General features: G+C 46.2%; 1 protein-coding gene across 2 annotated transcripts in view; it reads right to left on the bottom strand.

Moving 5' to 3' along the window:
• The window catches only part of PRPSAP1 (phosphoribosyl pyrophosphate synthetase-associated protein 1), a 26,575-nt gene that overhangs the window by 1,182 nt on the left and 13,205 nt on the right, over positions 1-12,188 (bottom strand). For both annotated transcript variants that reach the window (XM_009328898.1, XM_009328899.1), the window contains exons 4-9: positions 10,148-10,320; positions 9,596-9,711; positions 8,471-8,526; positions 7,789-7,934; positions 1,465-1,535; positions 598-744 (exon numbers count right to left, since the gene is read on the bottom strand). In XM_009328898.1, the coding sequence (XP_009327173.1) occupies positions 598-744; positions 1,465-1,535; positions 7,789-7,934; positions 8,471-8,526; positions 9,596-9,711; positions 10,148-10,320 (709 nt within the window). The remainder of the gene's footprint in view (positions 1-597; positions 745-1,464; positions 1,536-7,788; positions 7,935-8,470; positions 8,527-9,595; positions 9,712-10,147; positions 10,321-12,188) is intronic.

The raw sequence follows: 12,188 nt of genomic DNA on the forward strand, positions 1-12,188 counted from the left end.
GGGGTGCGTACCTGCTGTTTGACAGTTCAGGGGGAGAAATCCTTGTATGTTGGGGGGAAAAAAAAAAAAAGATTAAAATAAATGGTCTCCCCCACACGACAGTCAATCTGTTGAGGGGACCGGCATAACCAGCACTCTACAACAGCCACCTCCACACAGGCTGACGGGTCCGTTTAGATCACAGGATCTGACACGTTTGTTACTAAGGGCGAGGTTTGAAATCTTATCCTCTTAATGTACCCAACAGCCCGTCATCAGCCGGGGGAAAGGCACAGGTAGAAGGTCTGTACAGTGAGAAAGCAGCCACGTGCACTCAGCTGCGATAAGGGAAGTGTCCAGGCAGGGATGACTAATATCTGTGCATCAGGGAGAAGACGCGCACAGAGAAGCAGATCTGATCTGAACAAGTATTAATCACATGCTTTTTTTTTTTTTTAAAAGTGAAGAACCCGCTAACTGAAAGCATCTGATGAAACCAGTCATCTCAGAGATGAGCTACGTGGCAGGGGAAGAACATCAGTTTGTGGTTTTTGGCGCCTTAAATCAACCCACCCACCAGAGCCAGCCCTTCCTCCACAGTCCAGAAAGGAGACGCACCTCATCGATGGAGGATTCCTCTATGAGACGGGGGGCATCTGCTGACAGGAGCCCATGAGTAGCCATCACAAAAATCTTGTAGGCTCCACGCTCCTTCAGGATCTCTGCAGCAGCTACAAAGCTCTCCACATCATCGATGATGTCATCCTGAGCAGAAACAGAAGTAACATCAAAACCAGAAGTTTACTGCGCCTGCAGGGCAGGAGTGGATCTGCAAGGTACCACAGCTTTGGCCATGCACACAGCCAAAAAAAAAATCATCCCTGGCTACTTCAGCTGCTGTTGAGATGCAGGGACAGCCACATGCATGACTTAAATCTGTGAACGCCATTTCCCTAATTTACAGACCGTTTTGCTAGTGTGCAAAACAAATAGTGTGTCTTGGAAACAAATTAGTCCCTGCACGTGCACACACACAAACAGAGCTAATCTTCAGCAAGGTATTTTTTTTCATGGTGATAGTAGCTGCATGTAGATTACTTACACTGCAGCATGGCACAGGAAGTATGAGAAGCTCAGCAAGTTTTTTTTGGTTGGTTGGGTTTTGGGGTTTTTTTTGTTTTGTTTTTTTAAACACTTCAGGAGATTTCTCTGCATGTCCTGGATTTGTTGAGTATTTGTAGACACCTGACATTTGTAGATTCAAGGGAGCAAGGAGACTTCAGGGCTTAAAGCGCTGAAGTACAAAGGGTTTTCAACAGAAAGCTGAAATAACCAAAGCCACCAGCAAAACCAGAGAAAACAGTGGTAACAATCACGTTCCCACCCCTACACCAGCAGTCCCTTCCCACCCTCTGGGATAAAGCAGCTCAAGAAAAGATGCTGGGAGGAAGCCACCCCCCCGCCTCCTCTCCATCACACTCATACCACAATGATGGCAATTCTTCCTCCAACGTCTCCAACCACAGTTATTGGCGGTTTCTCCTTGGCCATCATCACTAAAGAAGAAGAAAAAAAAGCCCAGGTCAGTTAGCCTTGAGTCAAACCGCAACAGCTCCACCACACAAGAGGCCCAGCCCTAAACTGCGTCTTATATTGGTGCACAGATACAGACACGTGCTTTACATTATCCTGATGCCCACCTGAGTGGGTAACCACTGGTTTAACCATCATTTTCCTCCTTAAGTGAATAGCACTGCTGCATAAAGATGAAACTCTCAGTTTCTGGGGACCTTGTAGTGACCTCAGAGACACTAAGCAAATCCAAATATCTAACAGACCCCTGTGCAAGGGGCCTGCAAGGTCTGCAAGCTACAAAGCAGCACCTGGTTTATGGGAAATGTCAGTGACTTTCTTTGTGCTCCAGAACGGGACTTGAAAAAAGGGGTATCTCATGATGGGGAACATCAAATGGGCTTCTCTGAGCAACACCTCTCAAAGGGCATATGCTTTACAAGGTGCAATTTTTCACCTGTTGGACTCACTAGTTCATCTGAAGGATTTGAGACTTGCACTGCAGCTTGCTTGCTTTCTCTCATATCACCAAACACACAAAGCTCTTTCAGAGCGCGTAAGGACCTTAATAATACCTGCTCAGGCAAAGAAAGCTTAAGGAAGTTTGCAGAAGCAAATTTGCTGATTTTTTTTTTTTTTTAAGTGGATTAATGGAAAGAGCAGGATGAAATCCAGTTCAGACTCATTTCTACAAGCTCACTGCAGCCAGCAATTGGAAGCAAAAGGATACATTGATGAGCTGTGCTATCTGACACATGGTGAAGAGATGTGTCAGGAAATAAGGTTTTACTCCCTCCTGACTCTACTTTTGCACTGACATGGTTCATACAAAAACTACGTGTAACAGGCTTTACCCTTTATCCCAAAAAACTTCCAGCAGCAGTATAAAAAATAACAGCGATACAAACTAGGACGCACTGAGAGTGTCCAGGTATAACACAGCCTTCAGATTCACACCGAACAGCAATCAGCCTCTGATACTGGCCAGGGACTTGCTGTCCATAAGCCAAACCTCTCACTGGCCAGAGGGTGCTGGTTTATACAGTGAATGCAGTACAAAAACTCCCAGCACAGAAAGGACACGGTGGTGGGCATGCACGTGTCATTAGGTGATAACCTGGGCTGATCTAACCACTGAAGCAAAGAGGAAAATCCAGCATTTTGTAACACTTACCTGCCCTGCCCCCCCCCCCCCCCTTTTTTCTCGCTCCTTGGGTCCGCCGGAAAAAGTCTACGGGGACTGCAGCGAAGTATCCTACCGAGGCACTTTGTACCCCTCCTCTTCGTAAGCTCAGGTCTTGCCAGGATTCTGGCCACAGAGGCTTCTCAAGCACCGAGGAGCTTTGGCCCTAGATAGCAAGATTTTTCTCCTTTAAGATAACCTACTTCAATATAATACTTGAGCAGCATGAGAACACAAGCCATTGCCCAGCAAAAAGCCTGTCTGAATATTGATTTCTGCCCTCCTGGGTCACCAAAGTCCTACACGAAACTCCCCATCCTGCACAGCAGGCTGATCCGGTACTATTCCCACAACTCATCAGTGCCTGGGAACGCTTAGAGTGCAAGCACAGCTGGGTGAGTGAGTCAGGCTGAGGGATGCGGTGAAAGCAATTGTAAGGACCACAGCTCCCAAGATTCATGTGTAGAGCTGTTCTTCATATACACGACCTACTCCACAGACTGGTTTTCCGTAAGCCTACCAAAACTGTATAAAAGGTGTCCAATGGTCCTGTTTTGACCAAAGTTTTACTTATTGCTAGGTTTTGCAGTTAAAGTCACGGCTACCTTGGACTTAAGAGTTAATTGCTCTTTGGAGCACAGATTCTCCAGCCTCCCTTGTTATTTTTGAGTCTCCTATCAAATGCAAAGGCACATCTAAGTCCTGAAGGGAAAATATTCTTATGAGAAGGAAGAGTACTTGTAATGAACTAGGATTAAGCATCACAAGAGATAAGCAGACCATAAATTTCAATTACAGGCGCTACCTACCTGCTTAGATTAGTTATGAGTTTATTATCTAGTTTGGACAGTAACAGAACTCCTGGCAGGAGCTGTGAAATACCAGAAGGATTACATCTGGCTGCCATCCCATCCTTAGTGTGCATCCACAGATGAGTACCATTTCTGTTTACAACAGCCAGGGTAGGGAAAACTCTTTTCTAAGCAAATGGTGAACAGGCCTAGGGAGCTGAAATTCAGCACTATTTTACTCACAAACACATGAAGTTTCAGCAAATCAGTATCCTTCTATTCCATAAAGGAAGCAGACACATTCCTTGCTATGTTTAAAGGCTAACAAAGCAGCTAGCAACATTAGCAGTGCTTCGCATCTCTTTGTCTGTTTTTAAATGCTGTATTTCAATTTTGATTTATTTTTAAAGTATGGTAGGCAACATGTCGACCTACCCGGATCCTAAAGAGATGTTCTCCCTTTTTCTTGTTCAATTTTCTCTGCAAAGAAAAGAAAAAAAATTGCAAGCCAAAGATCTACCCACAACCACATCAAATCTCAAGAGAACTGCTCCAATGTGATGAGAGCTTATGCAAGGGTTACTGCGGCCAGTTTCTTTTTCTTCAAAATCTTTGGACATATCAAGATGTGCAAGACAGAACTGCCACGAGAAGGTGGCTTGAAAAATGAGTCAAATAATAAAGAACATTTTCCTCCCAGACACAAAACCTCTATTTGTATGTAGACAAAAGAAGGCAACAGAAATAAGCCACAGCTGTACTTCTGCCTGGTGTAACCCCTTGGATTATGTACGAGTTTAGGTTAAGAGTTGCTTTTTTTTTTTCTGGAGAGTCAGAAAAGATGCTTGTTGTATCTGTAGCTTCTGGGGGGGGAAAAAAAAGAAAAGAGAAAAAAACCAAACCAGCCACCATTTTTATGAAACGAGGATATCAAAGAACACTGAGGGCTGGTGGGGAAATAAATTCATCAGCCAAACACTCTAACCTGCACTTTCATTCTGATGTGGGTAATATACGCCAAAGTACCATGGGTTAAAGGCAAGATTATCACCAGCGTGAAGAAACAACATTCCCAGGTGCATAAACCTGTTGCTTTAATTAAGCGGTCAAAAATGGGTTGAGAAATGCTAAAACAAATTCTGTTTGGAGCTGACAGTGTGCGTGAAAGTGATAATCACCAAGAAAAATAACGCTGCATTTACAACAGAGTCTATGAGCTTAAGAACAAACTGTTTTGTGAAGAGAGAGACCTGGAAGGACAGATAACATCCCTGTGCCCAGCCTGAACAAAGGAAAGAGATGAGGGTAGGGAAGTAGGAACAGACCTACGGTCACTCCAGTTTTTCACCCAAACTCTCTTCCTTCGTGACAGTTTGCTGGGCTCTGGGTTTGAAGCAGACCATTAGCGATCTGTATAAAGTACTGAATTTCAAAGCCACTGAAATGATTTAACAGATGGTGCTCCACTCCTTTTCTCGAGGATGAGGGAACGTGAAAAGAGTCCACACGCATTTGTTAAAGCGCAGCCCCAAGCCAGCTGCATGTTTTGAGACACAAAGAGCGCACAATCAAAGAGAATAACCTCGAAGTGACATCCTGTCTCTAAGGCTCCGATTTCTGGGTTTTGAGTGATGTGAACCGTTGCCACGTCTTTAGCACAGCACTTTAAATAAAGTGCAATTTGAAGCACCTTCGGCATTTTTGTTATGGCTCCATATGACACCAAATCAGAGTATCACATCAGGCTACACTCTCAGAACAATAAATAAGCCATTACACTGCATAACACTCATTAATTAAAGGCACGTGGTCTCTACTAGAATAGAGAGAAAAGGTGCATGCCAGGATGCAGGAGCCCAGCCAATTCACTAGGATGCCCATGAAGAATGGCATAAAGCATAAGTCATCGCTGTAGGGCTCTGGGGCTGCTCCCAGACATGGGTTTCGCCTCTCTCTTCTGGCTGTGACACAGCTGCTGGGGACCCTGAACTGCAGAGTCTAGAGAGGGAAGATAGGATGCTCCACACCAATTTGGCTGTAGCCCAGAGCAGGATGCTCCACGGTTACTCTCAGCCACCCCCCAGGAGTACCCCCACCTTCTAACTGCCCAGACCCAGGTTTGTGGTAGCTGAGCCAGGCAGACCTGGAGACCGGTTCTGTTTCGACAACCGGAGGTTTTTCTGGCCAGTTTTGGTGTAAGGAAGCATACAGCTCTGCGTGAGTAGCACGCGTCCTACCTTTCACAAACAACAATACAGGGACATAGCTGAACCCTGCTTCACTCTGCCATCAGACCGTACACCACCGGCATTGCTGGTGACGGTACACACGGCAGGAACAGCTGATCAAGGGTTTTGTTTGATGTGCCGCTTGAGGTGGGAAGACACTTTTCAAATGATTGGATCGGACAAGAAAGGAGGTGTAGCAGAGAGGCTAAGTACAGACAGACACTCACAGCATTGCCATCCCTAACCCTAGCTGCATTTTCACCTCTGTCTGGCAGAGCACAGCTCCACGGCAGAGGCTGCGACACAACCAGGATGCACTAGAAGCTTACAGACTGCTTTCAGACAGCTATTACCTCAGTATTCCGCACCTTCAGTAACAGAGCCCAGCTCACTCAAAACCAGGTATCTATCAGATTAGAAAACTGGAGAGAAAAGCAACTTTCTACTGAAAGTTTTGGACAAGTTCTCCCCGTAATCCACCCCACATCTTGCCGACAGACAGCTACCAAGCCACAGCTTGATTGTTTTACATTTGTGCCTTAGGCATGCAGGAATATAAGGTTCTTAGTCAAGTGCTGAGTTTCTGCAGGAGATAAAAGAAGAAAGTGGTGATACACAGCAAATTAGTTTGTGTTTGGATAGCTGAAGACTGAAAACAATTTTCCACTGGAATCATAAATAAACTGGACAAGGGCACATTTCTGTATGAGCTACCATTTACAGGGCTCTCCAGCAGCACAAGCTCCCACAGTCGAGCTTCCTTAAAGTGACATGGTTGGAAAGAAAAATACAGTTGCATCAATGCCCCAGTAGTGGACAAACGTCAGCTAGTGGTATTTTGGAGGAAAGCATCCTCTTCAGGGTAGGAGAGGAAGGAAAAGGCCAAGAGTAACCACGCAAATTCCTGTTTTGTCAGAAGGGCGACAATCAAGATGAAGTCCCAAACTTCATTGCCAAACCGCACCTGTCCCCCAAGGCCCAAGAGGAGTTTCACCAGCAACATAAGCATTGTTTAACTGATTGTATTATAGCGAGCAATGACTGGGGTAATGTAAAATGCCTGCAGTCTTACTTGCCTCCCCTCCACGACCTGCCCACAAACTGGTTAGATGTTCTCCCTAAACTTAAAAAGACAAGAGGAGACGCTTATCAGTAGCTCTAGCCACTGCCAGTATAATTAAGTTTGGCTGCATGATGGATAGCTCCTTACCGCACACAGCAGCATGCATCCTGTCCCACGGTCACTTCTCAGCCGCATTCACTGCATTCAATTTCTGTCATACCACCATCTACCTAGAAAGCTAAAATCCTCCCAAGAGGGAGCTGAATTTTGATTGTACTGTCGTTACTTGACTGCTGCTGTTGCAGGAATACAAGCAATCCTAAGAGGACAGCATTTCCTAGAACACAGGTTTCCGCCTTTTTTCTTTGCTCTGTGCTCCCAAATCAGCAGCTTATCAATTGATGGCAAGAGCACAGGAAGAAGCTCAGCAATGATCTCGGAGAACCTATTCACCCTAGCCACGCAAACCTCAAAACCTTGTCAAAACAGACACCGGAACATGATCCCCTGGCTGCCAAGATGAAGAAAATCTCCAGCAGTAACAACGGCTGCAGCAGGAGGGGAAGACAAAGGCCAGCCCTCCCCGCCACGCTGGGGACAGCAGCCTGTCTCGGTGGCTGTTCCCATGTCAGTTACACTTTTGCATTTCTTTTCTATTTCATTAGCTCAATGAGTTTTGTTGTTGAGTGCTGGAAAAGCACCACCTTTATCAGAGGTTTGTCAATCTGACACTGTTGAGTGGGCACAGCCAAGGAGAACAATACCGATGCTCTGCATGGCCAGAAGGAGTTAAATAAAAACCTTCCCCTGTACCTTCTCCTACAACTCGCTGATATCAACCTCTCCATGAGAAAAATTCCACTGGTCCAACTGCCATTAGGTTGGTTACACCTACACAGCTAAACCAACAGCAATTTCCCACCAAACTTTTCTTTTTTTTGCCCAAAGGTAAGCAGAGAAGCTTAATCTTACACGGCAGCTCCAGACCAGGATGGACAGTTGCATTTTTGACCATCGGAGGGGAGTGACGTCCATCATCCATGTCCTGCTCTGTACACTGAGCCTCTCCATGGATCACTGCTAGTCCCAGCCGTAGTCTCTCGGCGTAAGACTGAGCCCTGCAGGACAACCAGAGCATGTCAGGAAGATGTTGGGCTGATGCAACTTCACAGCCCAGTGCAGCAAGCCTCTCCCACACCCAACAGGGCAAGCAAAGGCTGCACCTCTGTGGCTGTTCCCCAGCAAGAAACTTCACTGGAAGTGACTTTTCATTCCTCCTTAATATCCCAAAGCCCACGCTACCCCCCTTGGCTCCACCACAAGGGTCTCCTGGTGTTCCTCCATATGCTAAATGCTTTCTGAGATGGTCAGGCACCGCTGAAACTCATGCAGCAAGTCTGATCCTGGCCCCAGGTGAACCACCTAGCTCTGCAGCAGCAGAGACCTCCAGAGTTTCCTCCCACACGGTTGGACCTGCAAAATTCAGCTGCCCATCTGCACCACTACAGATGTCCATCCCGTTTCCAGCCACAAAGGACTTATGGACCAGATTGCCGATCCATTTGCGACCCTCCCATATTTTTCCTAGCGTCTTTCCCATCAGCCCAGATCTTTTCCAAGTTACTTTTAACCAGCTAGTAAAGCATCCATTTACCTTTTGGCTGCATCAGGAGATTTGGCTACAATAACTGCGTTTCTGTAATCTGGAATCTGGATGTGATAAAAAGTTATTTAAGTAAAGACCTTCTTGCTAGCGAGTAACTGATTTGATACATGGCTGAATAATCACACCCGCTCTCCTTCCCCAGATCCAAATCTTCATTCTGTGGCAAGAAACTAGAGAGGCAATCGCACTCATTTTCCACGCCAGTATTCGTGTATTCTGCCCCAAATGCAACACAAATAAGTTTAGTACAGGCAATACTGCAGGTCCTGCTCTGCACGTGACTGCAGCTCTGTGCCTCCTTCCCTGCTGGTGCCCACAAGTTATGGCCTGGTCTGCAGTGCTGAGCGCAGCTGTCTGAGACACAGGGCACCGCACACAGCGCAGGGAAGGAAGGGGAAGGTGTAGCGATGGGCCCTGGGGGCCAGAGGTATCAAACCCTGGCTCTCACCAGCACGCGGAGCCCCAGTGCCCGCACAGAGCAGGCGTTGGCCTTGCGTTCAAAACAGGCGAAGGTGGGAACGTTCACTGTGTTTAACCTATGCTACATGGACTGGCTGTAGCTACTTCTGTCTGCAGGGGAAAGTCTGAACCCAGGGCCCGCTCTCCCCCCGTATGGGGAAGCCTTGCTCTCACCATGTGGGCATAAATCATCATCTTTTGCACATGGAAAATAAAACCTCCGTGCCCTGCCCCCAGCCCTGCTGCGCTCAGCATTCCTACACTCAGCCCAAGACAAAGTCTATCAATAATTCAGAGCAGTCAGACATCCACCGCAGAACAAAGGGCGAGGGGAGACAGTTTAACAGGATTTAAAAGGTGATTAGAGGCAGGAGCATAAATAGCGTCTCTCAAATGGCACTAGCTCTACAGAGAGCAAGCTTATCTTCTGCTTCTGATCAAGAGTTCAATTTCTATCCAGGTACAATCACACAAGATGACATTTTCCCACTTCCCTAAGAAACATGCAATAGGTACCCCCTAAGAAAGAATTCATTAACAGAGCAATTGACCTAGCCTGACAACACAACCCCTGCATAAGCAGCGGCCCAATGCTGCTATCACATTAAGACGAGTTAAGACAAGTTGATATATACAGAACTAGAGTAACCTCACTTCTTCCTGTATATACTGAAGCAAGAAAGGGGATGCTCTCAGGTTGTCTACTGGGAAGCTGAAGAAGCCTTGAATTTCCTTTTGATGAAGGTCCATAGTGATAATGTGTGTTAAACCTAAGGTAAAAAAAAAAAAAAGATAACAATTCATTGAGACAACTCCCACATGGCTGGAGTTCCTCGAATATCTCCATTTTCCAGACTATTTTAGCTATTACTCAGACTATTATGCCATGTGATAAAATAAGCATAAACAGGTTAACATAAAAAGTTCCGAAGACATAATGAGAAACAGGCATGCGATAAGTCACAGCACTAGGCTGACACTGTATTTCAATATGACACTTCTAGGCCACTTCCCCAGGTGCGAGTTACAAAGAAATAAAATTAAGCTGAAGAAAACAAATTCCCCCAAAGAGGCTCAAGGGCTCAGCAGCACGTCCCCACATCGAACGGGAGAAGAACGGAAGGACAGACGCCCGCTGGGATGCCCAGTAGTCGGATGCACTGCAGCGTCCGAGCCTGCCAGGCCGCTGCTCCCTGTGACACTCACCTGCCTTGGCGAGCATCGAAGCCAGCAGCTTGCAGACTATAGAGCCCCTCTTCCTCATTTTGCTCTGTTTGCTGTAGGGGAAGTAAGGGATGACCCCTATGATGTTCCTGGCACAGGAAGTCTTCAGCGCATACGCCATTATCAGCAGCTCCATGACAGCGGTATTCACATCTCTAGGAGATTTGAAAACCATTCCAAATATTAGTAGGTGTTTTTCCAATGCAACTCCTTTTCCTTTCATACCCATACCTCTCCTCACCAAGCTTCCAGGCAAATAATGCTACATCTTATGCTAATGTATGCAAGATCCAGACTGTAACCATATAGCTCCTTCCATCATGCCACAGCACATTACAATCAACTGTTATATGCAGAGGACATGACTCCAGCACTCAAGAGCTGTGGACCAGAATTTGATTTTGTATTCTAACATGAGGTGTATGATGATTTCCCTCCATCATCACAACAAAAAAAGGCATTTTTTCAGTTATGTTGGAACAAATGTCACTTCATACAGCATATTTTGAAATAAAATAGTCTTTTAAAGCAGCAGCAGACATGCAGCCAACACAACTTCATCCACACCGGATTTATTAGGGTATTTTTATTTTTAACAATGTAAGGTAGGTTATTTTTCCTGCCTTAAGAAATACTGCATTTTGGAGCAGTACAAAGTCCAGACGCATCACTTTGGCGGAGGTCAGCATCTCCACGCTATCTAGCTTATCTAGAGATGGAAGTAACAACAGCACAGTAAATGCTAAATGACTGTTTCTTGAAAGAAAAAAAAAACAAAACAAAAAAGCAACATAGGCAGAACGTATCTATAGACCACTGCAAGGAATACATGTAAAACCCCATTTTCAGTTCGCTTCACCATGATGACTGGCGTGGCCCAGCAGGAGTGTATTAATCTGCATTTTAATCCATTTTGAGAAGGGGAAAAAAAAGCCAAGCCGTTTTAGTTCCTTAAAACCCACACCAAGAGACACTGTCTGCATCATCACAAACTGACTCGAAACCATTTGGGAACTGAAGAACATGCACTTCAGAGAAGACAGAGGCACAGACAATCCTCCTACAATACAGACACCTTTGCTTGGGGGTTTTCAGCACAGACACCCTCAAATGACACTCCACTTCCCCAGACCGGTCCCCAGGAGGGCAACGCTGGTGGTGGCTCAGCTGTGGAGCCCACGGTGACAGAGCAGGGGCCGACTGGGCCATCATCTTTCCACACAGCAGCAGAAGGAATAGACAGCACAGAGCAGCTTAAAGCTCTGCAGAGCTTTTTGGACGTTACCCAGACATTGCTCGAGGACCCGTTTTCCTCCTGACCACCAGGGACGGCTTCCCCAAGAGCTTAGAGATACCGTTTTCTGAGCCCTCTGTCTGTGTGACCCGTGACAAACTTCTAACCATTTCCATTTCTCCATTGCTCCCCCTTCCTGCGGAAATTAACCTCCATTTCTGCCTCTTCATTTGTGAGCGCTCTGGGTCTCTGTTCTCCCGCTGGCCCCGCCAGCCCTCGCGCACAATGCCGTTTACACACAAGAAATCTTTGTTAGCTCTGAAGCACCCAGCCAAGAATTACATAAAACATAGCCCCCTGCCACGTAGGACAACGAGCAAACAAAGAACCGTTTCTTCCCTTTGGCGTTTGAGCTGTGCCAGTGGGGCCGCGACAGGAGAAAAAGATGCTACTATCAGTATTGTATAAAAACAAAGTGGCCAAGTTTAAGCCTATTTAAAGTTTATCCCAGAAATTCAGTATTTTCCCTCATTATTTTTCAAATTACTCTTTAAAAAAAAAATATATATATATTCACATGGAAAGCAGATAGAGAACAAGACTGCTCCTGGGAGAAAGGGTTACCACTGATTTCAAAAGGCACCAGTCCCAGTGCTGCTGTGGGACACTGGTAGCCATGTCGATGGAGAAATTACCAGAGGAGGAGCACCTCTCAATATTCAAGCAGGACCCCACGCTGGACTCCGGGAAGCTCCTGCAGACCAGCTGGCACAGGCACTGGGCAGAGGG

The sequence above is a fragment of the Pygoscelis adeliae genome, unplaced genomic scaffold (assembly GCF_000699105.1).
Source record: "Pygoscelis adeliae isolate BGI_AS28 unplaced genomic scaffold, ASM69910v1 Scaffold637, whole genome shotgun sequence".
NCBI lineage: Eukaryota > Metazoa > Chordata > Aves > Sphenisciformes > Spheniscidae > Pygoscelis > Pygoscelis adeliae.